This window comes from Drosophila yakuba, chromosome X (genome assembly GCF_016746365.2).
Source record: "Drosophila yakuba strain Tai18E2 chromosome X, Prin_Dyak_Tai18E2_2.1, whole genome shotgun sequence".
NCBI classification, from domain to species: domain Eukaryota; kingdom Metazoa; phylum Arthropoda; class Insecta; order Diptera; family Drosophilidae; genus Drosophila; species Drosophila yakuba.
The window spans coordinates 18,603,295-18,625,764 of NC_052526.2; the positions used below are offsets into that span (position 1 = coordinate 18,603,295).

A 22,470-nucleotide genomic window follows, 5' to 3' on the forward strand; every position below is an offset into this window, starting at 1 on the left:
TTGAAATTTCCAATCGATTGGCATTAAAATTTCACCACTTTAATTTTTTGGCAATTTTTTCAGATTTGGTTGATTGCAAAATGAAACCGAAAATCACAATTTTGGTCATAAAATAATCAGTTTTTTGACAAAACTTTTAAAATAGTTATCTGAATATATAATGACATATATCGTTGTGCTCGTAATAAAATATCCAATCAAACTGTGTTCAAAAGGAACAATTTTTTTTTTTTTTTTGACATTTCCTTATTTTTGCCAAAATGCTTTTGGCCAAAACATTTAAATAATAGACCAAAAACGAATATTTTTATTTTTTAATGAGGACTAAAAAGGTTTTATTTAGATGTATTTATTGCAATAAAAATGAGTTAATTGTTGGATTTGGATTTCAAGCTTCTGGATACCAATTGCGTCCGAAGAAGTCAAGCGACTAAACGCCGCTCAACAAGTACCAGGGTACTCGAAAGTCGGAATAGACCCCGGCAAAGCGGATCACCCAACCGACACCATCGTAGTTGACCGTCTTGTGGAAGCGGACGAGCACTTCGCTGCGGCGGCTCTTGTAGTACCCTGGGTTGTCCTCGCCACAGAAGCGTCTCATTTCGCGCTGTCTTCCGGCTGCGGACTTCTCCAGGATCTGCAGGTAATCCGTGTGACAGGTGGTCTTCGAGCCCAGATTGAAGACTAAACAAAAGATGATTCAAAACCAAAGAGATTAAGGTCCAGATCGTTGAGAATAAGTACCAACTCACCTTCGAATGTGAGGAATACAACATTGTTACTGGGCACCCGGATGAGCCACTGGCAGTCGGAGTTATTGCGCACATTGGTCGGATAGAAGGGATTGGAGAAGATGCCCTCGGTGTTGTAGAACTGACCACCGCAACCAGGACCCTTCTCCACCGGGCTGGCCAAATAGGTGAGATCCAGCGAGGTCAGAAACGAGCCGGTCTTCATCTGCAGCCGCAGTTCATCCGCATTGCTGAACAGGCTCTTGCCAGTGTCCACAAAGGAGCAGACGCGCTGCAATGTGCGATTCGTCCTGTCGAACACCTCCAAATTCTCCACTTCGCAATCAAAGGTGCCAAATATCAGCTCGGTGTAGTACAAACTCAAGGTGTGATTGGGTGGCGCACGGATAATGATGCTGCAATCGGATGACTGTGATAGATGCACTCGACCCTGCAGGCCATCGTAGTGGCGCTCTCCGTTGGAGTTGAGTGCGACCTGCAATTGGAATCCGCCATGCTGCTCCAATCCCTTGGACCGGAACTTCAGATACAGCTCGTTGGACTGGCCATAATAGATGTCCGGCTTGACATTGCCGCAGTACACGTGCTCCATGGCAAAGCCGTGACCGTTCTGCCTGGAAGTCTGGCCATTGAAAACCAGGTCCGAGCCCAATCCCTGCTCCAACAGCGGTGCATCCTGGATGGGGGCAAACGTTGCGATGAATTCATAGATACACACCAAAAAAAAAGACTATTTCAATTTACCTCACTGTTGTAGATTTTCAAAAAGTCCTCAACACAGCTGCCGTTCTTATTCGGTGCGTGGAGATCGAAATTGATGAACTGCACCCGCAGCTGGGAATCACCCTTGATTTTCCAGAAGCAGGACACACCATTGGCGTAATTGCCACCCGGCGTCCGTGTCGGAGAATTAATGGTGACCTCCTTGATGCCGTCCGCGCTCAACGTAATCTGTGAACTGCCGCATAGCCGGGGCACAGCATTGATGGTCACCTGGAAACCCGTATCCGTCACCTTCTCATCGGTGACGAAGCGCATGTAGAGCGTATGCCTGGTGCTTCTCAGCGTGGGCGGTTGGTTTTGGCCACAGAAACGCCCAATGATATCGGCAAAGGTACCGCCACCATCGCGCAACTCCACATAATCACTGCCGCATCCGTTCGTATCCTGCACATGGAAGTTGCTGAACTCCACGCTGATCTGCTGATCGGGATTCACTTGGAATATGATGTGGCAGTCCAAGTCGTTTTGATAACCGCCAGCATTGTTAAACTTGCTATAGACATAACGCGTCGATCCGTTCAGCGAGATCGTCTCATCGCAATTGGGCATCATGCGCACCAGGGCACGGAATCCATTCGAGGGATCTCGCTCATCGGAGAAGCTGTGTATGATGCCGCGCTCTTGAGGAATACTGATCAGTGGCAGATCCTCGGTAAAGCGACCACAGAAGCGTCCCCATCTGTAGCGTGAATCCGGCGTGGAGCCGGAGAAGACCTCGACGCCATCGTAGGCACAATTCATGTTCGCCTCAAAATCGATGGAAACGAACTTAATGCTGAATTTGTGACCCGCCGGTGCAGTTAGATTCCAATAGCAATTACTGAGCGGCGGCAGTTTGTTATCCGTATGCTGTACGGGTGATTCGACTATTGAAGTTTGCGTGATAATTCCACCGCACAGACGGCTGGTATAGCGGAATGTGAATCCCTTGCCGGAGTAACTGCCATCCGTACGGAATAGTAGATTTATGAACTCCTTGCCACGGTACTCGTGATTATGCTTCACGCCGCAGAGAACGCTGCGTTGCGGTTCCTTGTCCTTATCCTTGGTGGTCACCGTCAGATTGTCGAAGAGGCAAATGGATATGGGCGCCTGTTCCAGATCGAAGTTCACAAAGCTGACAAGGACACCGTCCATCGAGGCACTCCTGGGCACTATTGTCCAGTTGCATTGCAAATGCTTCTCATAGCCATCCGGATAGCCCGGACTGGAGAGCACCCGTTCATCGCTGTCGGCGTACAGCAGGCCACCGCAATTCCTCTCGAACTTGACCAAGAAACCATCGGCCACCGTATCGCCATCGGAGCGGAAGATTAGCCGAAGGTACTGCGTAGTGGTGTTTATCATCTCCGGCGGATCACGTCCGCAAATCCTCTGCAGATCCGTCCAATTGCCAGTGTTCTCGTTGCGCTGCTGAACGAGCAGGTAATCCTTGGTGCAACCAGGACTGTCCTCGATGTAAAAGCGCCCATGGAACGTTAGACCAATGTGGTAGCCCGTCGTCGCCTCCACCTCCCAGATGCACTCCACATTGTTCTTGTACTGCTCCGCAAAGTCGATGGCCCGATAGGGATACACCAACTTGCCACCGCATCCAGAACCATACTTGACGGACACATTGAAGGTGGCATTGGGCGAGTAGCTATCGGTGTGGTACTCCAGGAAGAGGCCTCGCTCCACCACCATGGGCACAGCAGTGGCCTGATTGCAATACTGTCCCAGCAAAGGTGAGTTCTGATCGGGTCCATTGTACACCTAAATCAAATGCAATGTATACATATAAACATATGTATATCATGTCCAAGAATGTTACGGAAACTTTTACCTTAAGATAGTGATGCAGGCAGGGGGATTGCGGAGATTGTATGGCCAGGATCGGTGCTGGCAGATTGACACCATATACCGACACCTCCAGCTGAATGTCCTGGGGCAGCACTTCGTCCTCGCCACTGGCATCCGTATAGGGTCCAATGGCCCAGGCACAGTCAATGGCGCCCACAAGCGACTCCATACCCGACGGCTGATGCAGCGTTATATTATCGCCCGGTTCCAAGTCAACGACTCCGCCGCAGGCCTGCATGCTGTAGCCCAGCACCAGGTTGCTCAGTCCGTTGCGGGCGGATGCCGAGATGACCATTTGAATGTTGAATGGCACCCGGATGGCGGGCAGGGGCTTGCCGGGAACGGGTGCCTGGTACTCGCAGAGAATGCGCTGCATCAGTCGCTCCTCCTGCTCCAAGCGGTTAAACTTGAGCGGAGATAGCATGGCGCAGAGATGTGTATTCCCCATCATCACAGAACTGGTGTTGTACTCCTTCACCTAAAAAAAAAGCGATCAGAATTCATTTGTTCATCGGTAAAATGAACAGTTCATTTGCATTTACGATCATTGACCCACCTGAATCAGCACGGTGCTATTGATCATCGGTTCGATTGTGTAGCTGCAGTAAACCGGATTGCTGTTATTGAAGCGCTGGAACTGAACCTCTTTTTCCACATTGAGTCCCAACGAGACTCGCTGGCAGCTACTGGAGCCATAGGCACTGAACCGCAGCTTGATACCATGAATCTGAACGATGGGCAGTAGGAAGGCATCGATGCCCATGGTGTTGTCAGAGGAGAGCACCTCCGCCGGGGGATTTCTGCTGTAGCGTCCCACGATGGACTGCATCAGGAAATCGTTAGCCACGGACAAACGACCACGGAAGCCAATTCTGGTTCTGTTGTTCTCCACCGTGCCCATGTTAAAGTCGAGTATCTCCAGACGCACCCGCCTACCCTTGGGCACTTGCACGTGCCACACACAGTGCATGGGATGGGGCACGCCCATGGGATAGCCGGGTGTTTGGAGTACGCCCACCGACGCGTAGATGGTCTCGCCGCATCGCGAGCCCAGCGACGTGTATTTGAAACGGAAGCCCTGACTCTCCGACGGTATGCCATCGAGGAATCGGTAACGGAATACGATCTTGTTCGTCTCACTCATCAGATGCTTCGTTTCATCACCGCAGAGCATCATTGTGTCCACGATCTTCTCCTCACCGTTCAACCCAAAGGCATCCATCTCCTCGAGCAACAAGTGATTCCGCTGCGAGCAGCTACCGTTCACCAGTGCGGGTATCTGCATATGTTCACCCATCAGATCGATGGTGCTGCCCACCTCCAGTTCGATGGTGTACACACACTCCTGCAGCCGATTGCCATCCTCGTGTATCATGAGGAGTTCCCTTGACGGCGACGATATAACACCCTCCGGACTCTGGAACGAGCCACCGCATCGGGCCACACTCACACTGGCATTGAAGCCCATGTGCGGCTCCGAGACGTCCGTGAAGTAGCGTATCCTCAGCTGATTACCGCTGGAGTAGATCGTATCCGGCTTACGTTTGCCGCAATAGCGACCGATTTCCGTTTTCAGCTCCGTACTGCCATCATTGACCAAAACATATTCCCGTTCGCATTCCTTGGTCGCTTCGGTGGCGTCCAACAGATCGAATGCACCCTGAAAATGCAGCATGATGCGGTGTTCTGGTGGTGCCTCCACGATCCAAATGCACTCGGAATGCGGATGGGGAAGATTCGGGTAATAGGGTGAGCTGATTAACTGCATCTCGCCGGAGGCGGACAAACGAATGCGACCGGAGGTGGTGTAGCGCAGCTCCTCGAAACGGAAGGAGACCAGGAAGCGGGGTGGACTCGCAAAGTGGAACTTTATGTAGGCCTTATTGGAGGTGGTGTTCAGGACCTCGTGTGCGACATCCTCACAGTACTTGCCGCGGCCCAGGAAGGGTGAATCTTCATCGTTTCCATTGCGTAGTAATAGATAATTCCGGCAATCACTCGTTCCACCAGCGGCATTGTTCACCAATTGAAAGTCGGGGAAATCGATCTTGATCCTTCGCCCCTGGCGCACTTTAAGCGTCCACACACAATCCTGATTTGGTCGCGGACTGAACTTCAGTATCTCCGTAATGTTAACCAGACCATTGGAGGCAGTGATCTCCGAACCGCAGGCCGTGCGCACAATGCCATTGAATCCCGTTTTATTCACACTGGCATCCGTCACGAATTCCACATTGAGATACGGCGTTCCGTGAAAGATGCGCTCACTCGGCTCCGTGGGCAGGGTGCAGAGCGTTCTCAGCTTGGACCAGTTTTGCAGATCGTTACTACTCTGGATTCTAACATAGTCAGCAATGCATTCGTCGCTAAACATTTCCAGATCGATTTGGCTCAGTGTGAGAACGGCATGCATGGCCAGATTCGAGGGCACCAACGTCCAGGAGCAATGGAGATTCTTCTCGTAGCCATTGGGATAGCCTGGCGAATGGAAACCGATGACCGACCGATCGATGGTAATCAACTGGTTGCCACACTGACGTGTCCGCTCCTCTGCCGTGCGATTCGAGCGCAGTGCCTCCTTGGATAAGCGATTCCAGTTGAGCTGGAAGGGACCACGGTTGGCCATAAAGTAGAGCACATTCGTGCTGGAGATGATGGGTTCGTTGGCGCTGGTCACTTGGATGCGAGCTCCAATATCCGAATAGCCATCGTAGAAACGCAAATGCGGTTGATCCAGATCGCTAAGATATTGCAGGGATACCTCCACCACGTACTCCTTGTCCACGGTAATCCGCCAGCTGTACGGCTCCGCACCCTGGTATTTGCTTGGAAAGTGCGGCGACTGAATGGTGCCTTCCGTGCCATTGATCTCGTTGTGGTGCTCTATATGGTGGGGCATAACAATTAATTCAAAATCCCAATAAATGGGACACTCATACTACACTCACCATAGTTATAGGAGGCCATGAATCCCTCGCCCACATTGTCGTCATCGCTCTTGAACTTCATCCAGATGGTACCGCGCGAGTGTATGACACCGGGCACCTCATTGCCACAATAAACGCCAATAAGTGGACCCCTCTCCGACTCCTCGCGCACCTCCAGATAATCCCGATTGCAGCCATCCGACTTCTCCAAGTCCATCGACTCCAGCGTGAGACTTATGGAATTACCCATGCTGGCTTCCAGCAGCCACAGGCACTCAATGTTTGGCGGATACGAGGCGGGATAGTAGGGTGAACTGAATTTGCCCGAGAGTGCGGTGTAAACGCTGCCACACGACGTGTCCATCATCATGTAGTGTCCCTCGAACTCCTCCACCAGCTGGAGCGGCACACTGACGGTCAGTGCCTGGCCATTGGAGATCATGGCCGGCGGATGCGAGCGACAGAACTTGAGACGTGGTGTACCCACCGGCTCCGTACCCTCGTAGATCTTGACGCCCACATCGAGGCAATCGCCTTCGGTGGGATACTGCTGGTCGGCATCATCGCGCAGCTTCACATGCGTGGGCGTGAAGATGATGCGCTTGTTGGCCTCTTGGGCTTGGAATACCCACAAACAGGTCTCGTTGCGCGCCGCCTGCCGCGACATTTGGATGTAATCAAACATGGATTCATCGACGTTTATCTAGGGGAATAGAATGGAATATAGAATTCATAAATTGATTGTTAGAGGAGCGGAGGAGTAATACCATTTGGCCACAGGACTCGTGGAAGTGCAGCCGGAAGCCCTTGCGCGAGAGTGAATCATCGCTGACGAATCGCACCACAGCCATATTGGATGTGGAAGACAGCAGTGTGCCACTGTCCTCCTCGTCGCCGCAGACCTTGAACAACCTCTGACCCTCCGTGTCGTCTTCGGCCAGATCGTACGCCTCCAGATAGTCCCAGTTGCAGCCGTAGCCCGACTCCAGATCCAGGTCGGACATCTCGAAAACGATCTGGTGATGCGGTGACACCTCCACCTGCCACTCGCACTGACTGTGCGCCGGATAATTGAGCGGATAATTGGGCGATTCGATAACTCCGTTTCGCGCCGTCAGTTTGCCACCACAAGCTGTGGATGTTAAAGTTATATATTTCGATTGCAACAAGTGCATAATAGTATCAATACATACTTGCTTTCACAGTTCTGTAGGTGGCCATGAAGCCACCTCCGTTGTGCGAATCATCGGAGATGAAACGCACGTGCATCCTGTGACCAGAGCTGGTGATCACCAGTTTGGGCGTGGAGCCGCAATGTCGTTCGTGTGCTACCACCGAATTTCTATGGTTGGACACCTGGAAACATGCGTTAAGTATCTCAACTGGTGATGAAGCCCATCATCTTACCGTCAGCGCATCCTTGGTGCAATTGGGACTCTCCTCGAGATCCAGGCCATCGATCGTCAGTTCAACGGCGCTATTCTGCTCAACGGTGATCAGCCAGTAGCACTCCAAATGATTGGGATACATTTTCGGATAGTTGGGCGATTGGAAGGAGCCCTCCGAGCCGCGCAGCTCCTCCATGCAGCCATCGATGCGATAGTCCAGCTGAAAGTTCACATTGCTGGCATTGTGGACGACGGTCACCAACTCGCCACTAATGTTCACCGCTTGCGGGCTGACTATCTCCTGGACATTCCGTCCATCGACAATGTACAAACCGCCGGGTATGGTGGCGGTGGGCATATGCTGCTCATGCCGCTCCAAATGGGAGATTTCGACGAGTACGCGATTGCCCTTGGGCGCACGTATGGTCCAGCTGCAGTTGATCGGTATTGTCTCCCAAAATGGTTCCATATAGTTCAGACTCTCAATGGTGCCCGTGGTGGCCGTCAGGTTGCGTATACAATTCGCCTTGTAGGATAATCGAAAACCGCGATATGTGTTGGACACATCAGTGTCGAAGACAATGGTGCCTTCATTGTTATCCAGCTGGATGATCGGATTGGGCAGATCATCGTACCTGCAGAGCACTTTGTCGGCACTCTGATTGGGCAGCCTAATGCCCGAGTAGATCTTTACGCTGTCGTAGTAGCAATTGCTTAAAGCCTCCACTTCCATGTCCTCGACAATTATCGAAATACCCGATCCGGGATGCACGTAAATCCGCCACTCGCAGTGCGCCAGATTGGGATACGGATTCGGGTATCGGGGCGATGAAATGGCTCCCGTATTCGCACGCAACCGTCCGCCGCATCCGAAGGCAAAGGCACGCCAGCGTAGCCGGAATCCACGACCATTGATCGCCGTATCCGTGTGCAGGATCAGTCTCATCTCGTGACTAAATGCTGGTATCCGTGTGGGTATATCCCGGCCACAGAAGGTACCGATTAGCGGGGAATCTTTGCCGCCTCCATTCCTTACCTCCAGATAATCGGCTGAGCAGTTCGGCGATAGCTCCAGGTCAAAGTTCTCCAGCTGAATCTCCAGCTGGTGACCAATCGAGCCGGTCAAGTGCCAATCACAATCCAAGCCGGCTGAGTAGTTGGCCGGATAGTCCGGTGAGGTTAGCTCACCGCTGGACGCATGGATGTGACCTCCGCACTGGGCGCGTTCCTCGAACGTGTAGCTCAAGTCAAAGCCACCATCCGATTCGCTGTAGTCCGACACAAACTTGATGACCAGCTGACGCGAGTGGCTGAGCAAATCCTCCGGCACTCTATAGCCGCAGTATTTGGCCATCGGTTTGCTCTTCTCGTCGCCCAACTGGGCACCCAGGCTATCATAGATCTCCAAATAGTCGTAGCTGCAGTCCATCGAGCTCTCCAAACGGAAGCTGTTCCAGTGCAGCCGGATGGCCTTGTTCGCCGGCGCCATTATCACCCAGTAACAGGTGGCTTCACTGGCATAGCTGTCCCCATCCACCGGCAGTCGGATGTGATCGCCGGAACGGGTGTGCACTCCACCGCACCCATCGCTGCCGCTGGGCAGCGATCGATACTCGAACTTGAAGCCACGTCCCATGCTGTCCGCATCCGTGGCCAGGTGGAACTGCAGGTAGTTGGTCTGGCTGACGAGCTCCTCCGGCGGCTGATTCTTGCCGCAATAGGGTCCCAGAATCTGGCGGTTTAGTCCATCATTGATCTGTGCCGGAAAAGCGATGCGGAGGTAATGGTAAGTATATGGTAGCTATATGCCTGATTTGGAACTCACTCTCAAGTTGGTGGTCAGGCAGCCATCGTTGTCATCTTCGTCCGTCTCGCCACTGGTCAACTGAAAGTCGATCCTCTTCAGACTGATCACCGTGTTGGTGGCCGTATTAATGGTATAGGTGCACACACGATCCGAACTGATTAGATTGGGATAACCAGGTGAGGTAATGATGCCCTGTTCACTGTCCAGTTTATAATCGCAGGCCATGCGATAGTTCAACTGGAAGCTGCCGGCACGGGCATAGAACTTAATCTTCAGCCGATTGAATTGCGATGTGAAGGCAGGTGGATTCAAACGCGCTTCATCCGAACCACATATCTTCTCCTGCAGAATGCTCTTGCCCTCGTCCGTGATGTCCAGCACCTCCAGGCAGTCCAGCGAATCCAGCTCCAGGCTCACAAACTGTATGGCAATCTGCTCGCCCACGGCCAAAAGGATTTCGTACTCGCAGGAGACACCACCTGGTTCCGAATTGGCTGTGGATGATTCAGAAATGCTACCCTGCTTGGCGGAGTAGACACCGCCGCAGCCGGGCACACGCTCCTCTACGGAATAGTGCAGCTGGAAGCCAGTATCGCTGCCCTCGGCATCCGAGTGGAAGTGCATCTCCGCCAGGTGGGTGGGCAAGAGCAGCGGTGCTGGCGTTCCGGTGGTGCAGTATTTGGCCAGCTCACGTCCGGAAATCGTGTCCTTGATCTGAATGATGCATGGTAACTAAAGAAACCTTATCGAATTGCAGCCAAACTCACCAGGACATAATCGAAATTGCAATTCTCGTGCTGTTCCAGCTGCAAACTGAAGAAGGTCAGTTTGATGCGGTTGCTGGTGGGCGCCACCAGTTGCCACCGGCAGTCCCGATTCTTGGGATAATTTCCGGGTGATCCTGGCGAGGCGAGTGTGCCATGTGTGTCGAAATTAATACGACCACCGCACTGCGGCCGTATGGAGTTCCAGGTGAGATCGAATCCCTCTTTGGCCGTTGAGTTGTCGGATCGGAACCACAAATAGAGTTGATTGCCGGAGGATACGATATTGCCGCCATGTGGTAAATGGTTACCACAATAGCGTCCAATTATCTGGGCAGCCGCCGAACGGCCATCGTTGATCTGCAGCCAATCGTAGCGGCATTCCGTGGAGTCCTCCACATCAAAGCTCTGGAACGTGACATTCACCACCAGCGATTCGTTGGTGCGTATCACCCAAGCGCACTGGGCATTGTGCTCGTAACCAGTGCCACTCGGCGGATACTTAAGCCTGCCACTTGGGGCACTCAGCATGCCGTTGCAACTGCTGAAGCGGGTGTCGCAAAGTCGCCCACGGTAGCCGGGCAGACACTGGCAGACGAAGAGATCGCCACTGGTGGTGGGACGACAGCGACCACCGTTCTTGCAGGGCTGTTGATCGCACGGACTGGGCAGTGGCTCACAGATGGGCGGACGGAAGCCACTGGGACACAGGCAGGTGAAGTTCGAGGGTCCGGCATCCAGGCAAATGCCATCATTCTAAACGGGTATTCAAAATGTGGATTATAAATGCTTAAAGAAGAAACAATTTGAGCGCAACTCACCAGGCAGGGATTTCCCATGCAATTCGTGGTCGTGCCATTGACACAGCCATTCGGACCGTATCCCGATCCCACCATGCCCATTGGACATCTGCAGGATGTGGTGCCGGAGATCAAAAAGCAGCTGGCCATCGCATAGCAGGGATTGTTGCCCGCCGGACATGACCTTGGCGTCTGTCCAGTTTGGATGTCGTAATCCTGGGGGCTTCGCTGGCACTTGCGCCCATCACCGGTCCAACCGATGGGACACTCGCCGCAGTGATACGATCCATAGGTATTTATGCAATCCACCTTGGGACTGAGACTGCAGCCACCGTTGTTCGTCTGGCATTCGTCCAAGTCACGGCAACTGACACCATTTCCCGTCAAGCCGGCGGGACAGGGAGCACAGGTGAAGCTGCCCGGCAGATTGATGCAGTTCGTGGAGCAGGGCTTGTGGCCAGCCGAATCGCTGCACTCGTCCACATCCTCGCCACAAATGGGCGTCAGGCCATTGGTCTTCCAGCCTTGCTCACAAATGCAACGATAGCCGGCATCGTCTGCACTGGGCACACACGAACCATGGCCACACAGCTCCCAGGCACTGGACTGCGAGCAATCCGCCTTGCGCTGGGTGCAGTGCATCCCATGCCAACCCGGCTGACAAAGGCAACTGTACGTGCCAAACTGATTCTGGCACTGACCGCCATTCTGGCAGCCCAGATCGGTGCCCTCGTACAGTGCGCACTCATTGACGTCCAACTCGCACTTGGTGCCCTGCATTTGAAAGAAGGTCATTTGGTCATTGCTCTTTTGCTAAAGAATTCGCGTTCCTCCATTACAATATAAGGTTATTTGCAGTTCAGTAATCTATCACTCCCTGCTACAGAATACTCGTATGTGCTGTTACCACCTGAGACGCCCACTAATACGCCCCTTTTTCGGTGGACTATCATGAGGATTCAATGAATGTGTTTACCCACCTCGAATGCCGAGCGACATTGGCAGCGGAATCCGGTGTAGGTGTTGTAGCAGGTGCCACCATTCACGCACGGTCCACTTGCACAGCTGTTCAACTCCAACTGGGTCTTAATCCGATCCACCTGGTTCTCCACCACTCTAACTCGCGACTGTAGTCGCCGTATCAGAGCCATCGATCCGCGGGTCCTGTTCCAAACGAAAAAGTAAACCACTTGCGTCTTACGAGAAATGTACATAGTTGTTCTGCTTTTTGACCCATGCGATGTAGCAGCATACATGAGGATAAGCACATTAAGCTGCATCCCAAATTTCAATGATCAAACTTCCATGCTGCCAGAGATCGGATAGGCTCATATCTTTTGTAATGCTCACCTGTTTTGCTGCAGTCGCAGCATGGCATTCAAACCATTGGCTCCAAAGGCTCGCCTATTAAAATCAGCCAGTTGTTCCGCCAGCTCTCGCGTGCCCACGAAATCATCGCCGGTGTTCCACTCATCCTTGCCACCGGTTCGCTTTTTGGAGCCATTGGTGGCCAGCAAGAGTTCCATAACATCCAACTCCTCGTTGATGGTAAGCCGCGAGTTTCCGCTCAGTCGAAAGCTAATATTGCGATTTGCTCCCGATTCAATTATCAAATTGCCATCTTTACTTATAATTTTCGGCCTAAAAGCAGTTGATATTAGTGGAATGAATGCACCACCACATTAAACGTTTACGTGTCCTTACGAGTTGACAAAACCGTCAGCATAAGGCCAAGTATCTGCGATGATCGTTAAGACTGCCCAGCACAACAGGAGTCTGCTCCTCGCAGCTCCTCCTCTCATCTTGTCACTTTCAAAGAGCAATGCCACTGAACATTGGAAACACCAGAAACACTAGAAAAAAAATAGGATCCGTTCCGCTGGAATATCGCAGTGCAACTGTGCTGCTCCCGGCGATCTTTACGTTCCAGATCAACTCACAATGGAGCGGGGGCGTTTTCGGGAAAACGCCCATTAAACCCGTTCGAAAACCATCATCAAATTGATAAGCAGACTTCATTTAAAATCGTACACACATATATATATATCTATATATTTTGTTTATTTTTTTTTTTTTTTTTTTTGAGCAGATTTCTCGGCCGATTTGGATTTGCTCAGGGTGCTGGCTTAGGACGCTAATAATATCTATTACAATTGCACATAAATTAGATCGTTTAGCTTAGGGTTAGTTTTAGTTTCTTTCCAAATGTAAAAACTACAGAGGAGTTCTCCTGTTTGCCCTCTCGAAAGCACAATCGTTTCGAAAGAGCCGTTTTCCTATTGCAGATATTCAGATATTCTATACAATTACGCAATTACAGGTGCTTCTTAGTGGTTGTGTATGTGTGTGTTTTCATTTTTAAGTTTATAACACATGTATAGAACAGACTGTGTGTGAGGTTGGGGTGTGCCCAAGATGCTTGACTTAAGTACAGGCTGTGCTCTGCATAGATCTCTGCTCTCCAAAGTGCCAGGTGCTGGTCTGAAGTGTAGTTAAGTTGGCCGTGTGGTTTACAAAATGCACAAGAAATGTTTAATAACCAAATGGCATAGCATTCGCTCTGAGGAACTATAGATCTGAGGGTAACACATACAACAGATCGGAGATCCTTAAATTTAAATTCAGCATTATGAAATTATGCAAAAGAGTTTAACAGAAATCAAGAAGTTATTCAAAGTATTACAACCGTCCAATTATCCAATTATATAGTCTAGGAAATATACAATCCATTTGTTATTAAAGTATTTAAAGCAAGTCTCGCATAAAAGATCGTACATTCAATTTAGTTGAGTTAAGTCCATTTTAGAAAGCATTTACATGGGTTGTTGTGACATTGTTCTTTATCTTTTCTAAATGAGGCTGGTTTTACAATAGTTTTCCTTCGCGTGTGCTTGGTGGTGGGTGGTTCAGTTTTACTTGGTTAGTTGTGTTTATGATCGATTTCGATCGCAGTTCCGTTGTTCTGTTTGGTCTTGGTGGTGTTTAGTGTGTGGGATCGAAGGAGAGCTTCGTTGGCTGGGTCTGCTGTTATGTCTTATACCTATGGCTAGCCATACAATTCTTTGTGGTTTCTCTTTTTGGCCGTGGATATAGGAAATATTCAAGGGCTTGATGGTTGCTTTGCCTGCCTCTATATAAGATACATACTTGTTTATATATCCTCTAAGTTTTTAGTTGTGTATATATAACGTAGGTGTGTATAATAAGAATCACAAAGATGAAATGACTTGCGTTAAGAGTCCGAGTATAAATAATAACAAAGCTGGGCGCAATCAGATCCGGATCTCTGTGCTGTGAGCATTTGTTCACAAGAAACTATGGTAATAATAATAAAAATAATATTAATTACAATATATGGGTGCCGGGGACAAGCGTTACACGATAAATAAATATTAAAAATATACACTCGACGGTTGAACATTCTGCTTAGGTTGGGTATTTCTCTTGGTTACAACTCCACGTCTTCCTTCAGCTTGAATTAATTTCCTGTGAAACAGCAAAAACGTGCTCCAGATCTTCAATTCTCGGCCGTTGTAACTGCCTTCGGTCGCCGTATGTGCTCCGATTTGTGATAGAGAAATTTATAGCTCGATTTCTGCTTCTCCGTAAGCTCCGCAAAGGAATCTGTTGTTTCATTTAGATCGATTAGAACATACGGATTTTAGCCAAGTGATGAAATACTCACCGAAGGAGATGTAGCCCAGGTTGTCGGTATCCAGAGCATAGAAGAGCGCCTGGGCCTTTTGTTCATTCAGTTTGCCGCCAGCGTGTCTCATCAATCGCACAAAACTTTCCCTGTCGATTTGCTGACTGGATTCGCTGTAGATCTATGGAATAAAAAAAAAATCAGTTCAAATAAATGCAACATAAATATATATATATTATATTACGTGGATAAGGGCACGCAGGAAGGTCAAAAGATCGGAATTCTTCAATTTGCAGAAGAGGGAACAAAGCAGGAAGCTCTTCAAACTCACTGTGCCCGCACGACGCTAAAACGAGTGAAATAGACAATAGCAATTAGAAAGAGACAGCGCAAGGGAGCTAGATCAAATGCTTACGTGATCCAGCAGGGCAAACAGCTTGTGCAGATTGGTGTTCTTGAGATCCACCTGGAGCAGCTCGCCAAACGTGATGATGTCCAACCTATCCGTGTTGGACAGACGGAGAAAGTTCTTGCACAGCTCCGCATCGCGTTGGCTCTCGATCAGGCCCAGTTTCTCGATGGTGCGCTCGATCTCCACGATGTCGCCGGGGAAGGGAATCTTCATGTCGCGGGCTCGGCTCATCACAATCACATCCTCAAACGAATAATCCGAGGTGGGCACACCCAAGGCCCTAGAAAAATTGCATACTTATTAGTACAATTTCGCTATCTGAAAACCAATTAAGTCCCTTTTTAAACGTTATTTTAAGCAACGACATTTGTTTACCTCTCAATCGAACTAAATGCTTTGATATAGCGTATAAACTGGTAAATGAATGCTATAAATAGGAAATGGGCTAAGGAAATGGCCCATTTCATTTGTACAAATTATGTTTTTGGCAAAATTTCCATTTCCGACCATTCAATGGGCTATTGCCCCACTTACTTGGCCATCACCTCGCGCACATTGTTGGCATACAGATTGGCATCGGCCACCTCGTCCTCCGATGGCGTATACACGGGCAGATATTCGATCTCGCAGCGATTATAGAACTGCGTCATCGTCAGCCAGAGAAGGCGTAATCTAAATTAAGCAGCGAATTCAAATTGAATTTACATTTGATTTGAAATCCAGTTGAATCCCATGGGTTACTCACACTCCAGGTCCGTCCCATGTCCAGGTGAAGGTGTCATATTTATTCGGATACTTGAGAAGCACCGGCTGGACGGGCACGCCCGGATAGAATGCGCCCGGTTTGAACTTAATCAGTGCCGTGCGATTGGTGCAGGTGCCCTCGGCAAAGATGACCACCTGTGGCCAGTCGTCTGTGGAGCGTGCGCGGTCGACAATGTCACGGATGGTGTTCTGGCGCGAATTGGGATCCTCGCGCTGCACATAGATGGGCTGCGCATAGTTGATGATCTTTCCGAGCAGCGGAATGTCCGCCGTCTCCCGCTTGGCCACTATCGAGGGCGGGCCACTGGCCACGACCAGGATGGAGTCCACGTAGGAGGAGTGCGGTGCCACCACCAGAATGGGTGCCTCTTTCGCTGTCGCCGCTCGACCCTTCATGGTCACATAGTGAAACGATCCAAAGGTGTACACCATGCGCATCCCACGGGCCGTCATGCATTGCATTTGTCTGAAAAGAATCGATGATGATTAGCCAATTGTTTTTGAAATGATGACATGAATGACATTTTTACTCACTTCCGCCAGCCGGTGAGGGGTTTCGCCTTGAGATCATCCAGGGTCATTCCATAGAGGCCAATGCAGGCAAACATCCACGCGGAGATCAGGGACAGGACGCAGCCCACCACGCGGATGGGCAGGAGCAGCACTGTCAGCACATAGATCTGGAAAATAAGCATACATTATATGGGGATTCAAAGAAGTCGTTAGACGCTTTGAGGCAATAATTTGCATATTAGAAACATAATATCAGAAATATTAAATTAAAAAAGTAAACGGTTTTTAGATGGTACTTTCGTATTGTTTATTTGATTTACATTGGGCAGAACAGATCATAGCAATATAGATCTTAAAAGTGTCTTCCATCGGCGGCAAAGGCCTGCTTAGACTTCACTTTTAGGACTGACTATATTCACTATATACTACTGCCAGCTAAGTAAGTGGAATGGGATCCATTTGGACAAGGTATGCACAAGCAGTGATCGGTTATTCTGTAATTCTCTACAGCACCAACGAGAGCCAGGCGGCCATCAGGCAGAATCCTCCCATGGTGGCATACGGCTGCATCCATTTCTCACCCGTCAGGGCGCGATAGTACATGGAACCGCTGAAGGCGAGGGTGCCGGTGATCATTAGGGTGCCGGTGAGGAAGGGATAGTGGGCCAGGGGCATGGCCATCAGGGCGAAGGAGTGCAGGAAGTGGATGCGATTGGCCACATCGGCGAATGCCTGCGAGTCCAGTTGCTCCCTGATGCCATCGATGTCCCGCAGCACATACTTGCAGTAGGCACTCATAAAGATAGCCGATGCGCCGCCAATCCCCGCCAGCCGCACAAAATGGTAATGGCATCCGGCGAGGCAATACAGTGAGTTATGCGAACGCATATACGATTGCGCCGCCGATGGATGCAGTGTCAGGATGGAATCCTCCACTGGCCAAGGTTGCCAAGGTTCCAGGCCGATGATCTCCAAGAAGGCGTTCGCCGACGCGATGACCATCTGACTGACTGGATTGCCCAGGATGAGATAGTCTAGCGTTTCGGCCATCGACATTGTGTAATTGCCTTGCCAAACTCTTGCCACAATAATTTTGACGCACTGCCAAAAGTGTACATACATATATGTGTATGTACAGTATGTGTACAGTAGAACTTCTATATGGGGGATTCACTATATTACGCTAGTGCTGCAAAAACATCGTTGTCAAGTGCAATCGATTTGAAATGATTTTCAGTTGAAAACATCGATAGTGTAGACTATTCATTTCGGTGACATTTGAAACAAAGAACTAACATATACATATGTACATCTCAGGAGATTAAAGGATTTAGTATTATATTACTAGCCCTAATCATTTTGGGGTACACTCGCACTTGATTAGAGTGCGGCATGGCAAATAAGGCCCAATGATAATCACGTATCGCTTATCGGATAGAATGGAAATCACATGGCGAATTGTGCCCATTAATTTATGCAAGCAGTCGCCTATTAATATAGACTCCACAAATCAATGGATCGGCAAACAGTATGCCCCATGTTTACATTCGCCAACTGCCAATTGCCAATTGCCAATTGCCAGGCGTTAATCGCTGGTAGTATATTGATATATGGCTGACTTATCAGTCGAGTGGAGGCCCGCCGTTTAAAGCACTGAACTTTGCCTGTCGATCCGGCCCTCTTGATAACAATCGCTTCCAAGGAATCGCATGGAAATAGCCCGGAAGAGCACACAATGTCTGAAGCGGGTTCCATTAGTAATATGGTATTGAAACTCTCGGGGATTATCGCCCAATTTCCACATTATGCTATGGAATCAGTGTCGAATTTGTGCTTTTCAGCATTCCAAAGATTCGCATTTTAATCTCTATTTATGAAAACAAAGCTAATGAGATGTACATATATATAACAAGTGAGAACGCTATAGTCGAGTTCCCCGACTATCTGATACCCGTTACTCAGCTAATGGAAGTGCGAGGGAGAGTCTTCAACACTGACAGTTTTTGGCGGTTTGTGGGCGTTAGAGTGGGCGTGGCAACGTGAATCTTAATCTCAACTTTCTAGCGTTCTTAGTTCCTGAGATCTCGACGTTCATACGGACAGACGGACGGACATGGTCAGATCGACTCGGCTATTGATCCTGATCAAGAATATATATACTTTATATGGTCGGAAACGCTTCCTTCTGCCTGTTACATACTGTTGAACGAATCTAGTATACCCTTTTACTCTACGAGTAACGGGTATACATAAATACAGCTAAATAGGATTTATGTTTAACCAAAAATGCTCTAAACAAATCTTAGGTATTTAAAAGTAAAGTTTTGCTAGTCGGTAGCTAAAATCAAAAGAGTAACTTCACAAATATCCATTAAAAATCCAATTAATCGAGTGCCTGCCAGCATTTAGCCAAATGAACTGCAGGCCAACTTGATGGGAAGTAACAACAATGTCAGGGCCATTTTAAAGTGCCTTGAACTTTGGTCGAAAGCGAAATGAAAGCGAAACGGGTTTTTGTTTTCGGCACGCAATGGAATCCCCCCAAAAGCCCCCGATTTCAGCCAACTCTCGAGCTTTATATACATATATATTTATTTATTATTTTAGTGGGTCAATGGCTCAACAAATGCATCGCTTCCACTTCCCCAATTGATCTCAGACCTGGCCGTAATATTCTATACTAAGTGTGCTATGACTACGCCCCGCTGCAGTTATCAAGTTATCAATGTTGTTGCTGGTTTTGCAACAATTATCATTTTATTATTCAAGACTTTTAAACTTGACTCAGCGATAGCGCCATGTGGGTGCGTCACTGAGATCGTTTATATAGTATTTGTTTACCTCGCGTGATTCTTAAATACATATGTATATGTAGGTTAATGGGATTTGATGCAGTAAGAGTTCTACTTTAAAACTAGTTATAGAATATCCCTTGTCAAATAACCTATAAAAAAGAAATTGTTAATCATTCTCAGAATAAGAAATCCCTTTAAATCCCTTCAGCAATAGCTACAAGTCATTGGAAACACGCCATATTCGCGATTTTCCGTGAATCAGCCGAACAATAAATCATAAATACAAGGTGTGTATGTTGGCTTTTAATTACATCTATAGGTGTCCAAATGATACGGAAAACGATACATCACTTTCATTCTTGGTATAGAGTGTTATTTCAATGTTTAAATACTAATATAGTGTAATTTAAATATGATTTATGGTATTATACATAGTTTAAAGTTGGCCAGTTTCATAGCATTTTCTACCTATTATTTCTTTTATATAACTTTAATTTTCTGTGTGCAACGATTAACCGAAATTATACCAATTCCTGGGCAATCTGCGCTGATCCGTAAACAAGTCGAAACACTTGTATTTGCTTTTGTTTATTATTGTATTATTGCCACACGGAGCAATTAGTGCCAAGTACAAATGGCGAGGTATACCGAAATATAGAAAATATAGGAAATTGTGGAAAGGGGTACGGAAATACTATAGGATACTTAACGTGCCAAATTCACCCATTAGCCCACGTGTGAGAAACTCGAACCGCTTCGCTGATTAGGGGGCTCTTTAAAGGCAGTAAAACACCTGACGTTGCAATGGAAGTTAGTGATAAAGTGTCGGGTTCAGCTGGTGGGGTGATATTCTGCTTCTGAGGAATTCAGGGTGGTAAATATAGGTATGGAACTGGAAACTTGAGCCTGATGGCATAACAAATATAATTAGCAAGAATGAGCAGACATTTTATACGAACATTCTATTTTTGAGTTTCGCAAAGGAAATTAAACAAGCTTACTAATAGTATTGACTGCTGCGGATTCATTTCTATTAATAAATGTTACAAATTGCAATTGACACGGTAAATTGCGGTGCTTATGTGAGAAAATCTGCTACAAAAACAAATTTGTTTATTAAGTTCCCGCATTCGCGCATTTTTATAGTCCACTTTTTTTTTCATATCTGAAAGATAATATTTTTGGGATGATAAAATCATGGGGTCAATGGCATCCGCAAACGTCGTCAAAACGTGCATTGTATGTACTTTTGTTTACCCCTGGCTTTATAAATATCAAGATATATGCAGACTTAAGCCAGTTATTTAGATCAGTGTATCTATAGGGTATATTTGATATGCGCTTTACGGTCTCGTTTATATCTTTATCTTTAGTGGCTGGTCGGTTTGTCAAATGTGTTGTATCTTTAGTAGTGCCATGCCAATGTACGCTTTGAAATTGTTCGGTTCTTATAGAGCCCCTATATCTTTTTATCCCAATATACTCTGCCATCTCTTTCGAACACCCACCAAAAATGGCCAAAGAAAACGGGAATAAGACGGAACTGGGCACCCATTGACTTTGCGAGTGCGAGCGAGATGGATGAATTTAAGTCAATACCAATAACAACAACAACGGCAAAAACTATGTATAACAACAATAACGGCACACGAGCCAAAAGAACCGGCGTCGCAGCAGCATTAGCAATAGCAATACCAACAAAATGCACAACAACAAGCCCCCTAGTTGTTGGCCTACCAACAACAAAGAGAACAAGAAAATCATACGATTCTCGCTGCCGCTGGCAAAAAAAAAAGAATACGCTGACGTAGGCAGAGCCGTCGGCAGAGACAGATAAAAAAAAATCAGATGGACGAAGCGGTAAAAACGAAGCAAAGAGTATGACAAAAACAATGCAAGCAAGAACAAGAACATTGACCAAATGTAACGGCAAACGCATTTCAAGTGCAATGCGGATGAGAGAGATGGGCGAAAGAAAGTTCTTCGGCTCTCTCCACATCTCTTCCGCTCTCTCTCTCTCTGTCTCTCACTTTCCAGTGAAGATCGCCAGGGGCGGATGTAAAGATGATGGCAAAGGGATGGTATTTAATCATAAATTAAAATGGAGCTTAAGGGGGATACTGCTTATTAATATGCTATAAGGGGTATGAGGCATATTTTTGAAAAAGAGCTCAGATCCCCCCTTTGAATGCGCGCCTGAAGAGATCGCACATGTGCCCGATTTGCATGAATGGAAGAGGGAGATGGCTAGAGGGAAGTGTGAGAAACAGGGGCGTGGGATAAGAAGAATGGAATAGGAATAAACTAGGGGACTCACCTTGGCCACCTCAATGTGACTGTCGATTTCGATGCGATGGACAAACGGATTGATGTAGTTGTACCCCTTGGATGCCCACGTATCCTCCTCGGAGTCCCGTTTGGTCAGGCTGGCGGCCACTCCCACATCAGCGACATCGCCCACACCGCCCACCACGCCCGCCGGTGGCACTTCCTCGCCGCCCGTTGGCTTAATTGTCGACGTTGTCATTGCCCCCAACACACTCCTTTTTCGTCTTCTTATATTCACTTCTTTCGCTCACTTTTTGCTATCACACCACGCACTCCCGCACAGCGGTTTAAAAAAAATATGCAAAAAATAAATAAATAATAACAACAATGGGTGTTATCTCCTCACTGGCCACGACTTCACTGGCGTTTCAAGCGTTGCCTTTCGCGTTTTTCGCCCTCCGCTTTTGATTGGCAATTTTTGTATTTTTATGCCGCAAACTCAGATCGCATAGTATAGTTATTGGATTCGTTAGCGAGCAACACAACAACAAATACGTTTTGCAAACTCTTTGCTGCGCAGTTTCGCAACACTTTCGCCGCAGCGTTGTGCAGCACTGCGTGCTCAGGCGATAGATACTGGAAAAATACCGTAGGAAATACGCACTTATATTCCTGACGATCCGGCAACCTACAGTGCGTGTTAGTAATGACAAAACGTTCGTTACTTTTAAATATTAATGCTTTGTTAAGTAGCAATAAAAATCCCATACGTTATATATAAAATTATTTATTGTAACTTTTAGCACTTAGCTGTAACTATTTAGCATTTAAATTGTCCGCAGTTCTGGCAACGCTGCCAAAATAAGCGCGCCTAAGATTTCGGATTCAAAAACATAGTTTTTCTTTGAGCGTACAAACTTTTGGCCGTTTGACCGTTTGACCGTTTCACGTGCTTTGTGAACAGCAGACACAGCATCGCGCCATCGATTAGGTTTATGGCACGGGTCG

General features: G+C 48.1%; 3 protein-coding genes across 3 annotated transcripts; all 3 read right to left on the minus strand.

Moving 5' to 3' along the window:
* Nucleotides 1–304: 304 nt before the first annotated feature.
* On the minus strand, nt 305–13,432 carry LOC6525929 (cubilin homolog). The gene is made up of 15 exons (XM_002101713.3): nt 12,768–13,432; nt 12,414–12,704; nt 12,044–12,227; nt 11,085–11,837; nt 10,267–11,019; nt 9,518–10,213; nt 7,712–9,448; nt 7,498–7,660; nt 7,072–7,436; nt 6,326–7,007; nt 3,934–6,260; nt 3,361–3,855; nt 1,497–3,290; nt 753–1,428; nt 305–684 (listed from the first exon to the last, which is right to left on the minus strand). The coding sequence occupies exons 1-15, from the start codon at nt 12,863–12,865 to the stop codon at nt 431–433; spliced, it is 11,268 nt and encodes a 3,755-aa protein (XP_002101749.2). The 5' UTR covers nt 12,866–13,432; the 3' UTR covers nt 305–430.
* Nucleotides 13,433–13,881: 449 nt separating this feature from the next.
* LOC6525930 (lysophosphatidylcholine acyltransferase) lies at nt 13,882–22,034 on the minus strand. Its single transcript, XM_002101714.4, has 8 exons — nt 21,512–22,034; nt 16,421–16,566; nt 15,867–16,352; nt 15,656–15,793; nt 15,125–15,401; nt 14,954–15,055; nt 14,749–14,890; nt 13,882–14,687 (listed from the first exon to the last, which is right to left on the minus strand). Exons 1-8 carry the CDS (start codon nt 21,719–21,721, stop codon nt 14,581–14,583), a joined length of 1,608 nt encoding a protein of 535 aa, XP_002101750.2. The 5' UTR covers nt 21,722–22,034; the 3' UTR covers nt 13,882–14,580.
* Nucleotides 16,584–17,977, minus strand: LOC26535498 (transmembrane protein 256 homolog). Its single transcript, XM_015191055.3, has one exon. It carries the CDS (start codon nt 17,519–17,521, stop codon nt 16,904–16,906), a length of 618 nt encoding a protein of 205 aa, XP_015046541.1. The 5' UTR covers nt 17,522–17,977; the 3' UTR covers nt 16,584–16,903.
* Nucleotides 22,035–22,470: the final 436 nt, after the last annotated feature.

Coding starts and splice junctions, on each gene's coding strand:
- LOC6525929 (XM_002101713.3), bottom strand. CDS start 12,865: ATGAGAGGAGGAGCTGCGAGGAGCAGACTCCTGTTGTGCTGGGCAGTC. Junction 12,705..12,767: donor GCTGACGGTTTTGTCAACTC/GTAAGGACACGT, acceptor AACTGCTTTTAG/GCCGAAAATTATAAGTAAAG. Junction 10,214..10,266: donor GCAATTTCGATTATGTCCTG/GTGAGTTTGGCT, acceptor TGCATCATTCAG/ATCAAGGACACGATTTCCGG.
- LOC26535498 (XM_015191055.3), bottom strand. CDS start 17,521: ATGTATGTACACTTTTGGCAGTGCGTCAAAATTATTGTGGCAAGAGTT.
- LOC6525930 (XM_002101714.4), bottom strand. CDS start 21,721: ATGACAACGTCGACAATTAAGCCAACGGGCGGCGAGGAAGTGCCACCG. Junction 16,567..21,511: donor GTCACATTGAGGTGGCCAAG/GTGAGTCCCCTA, acceptor CTTATTTTCCAG/ATCTATGTGCTGACAGTGCT. Junction 15,402..15,655: donor GTGCGCGAGGTGATGGCCAA/GTAAGTGGGGCA, acceptor CAATTTTTCTAG/GGCCTTGGGTGTGCCCACCT.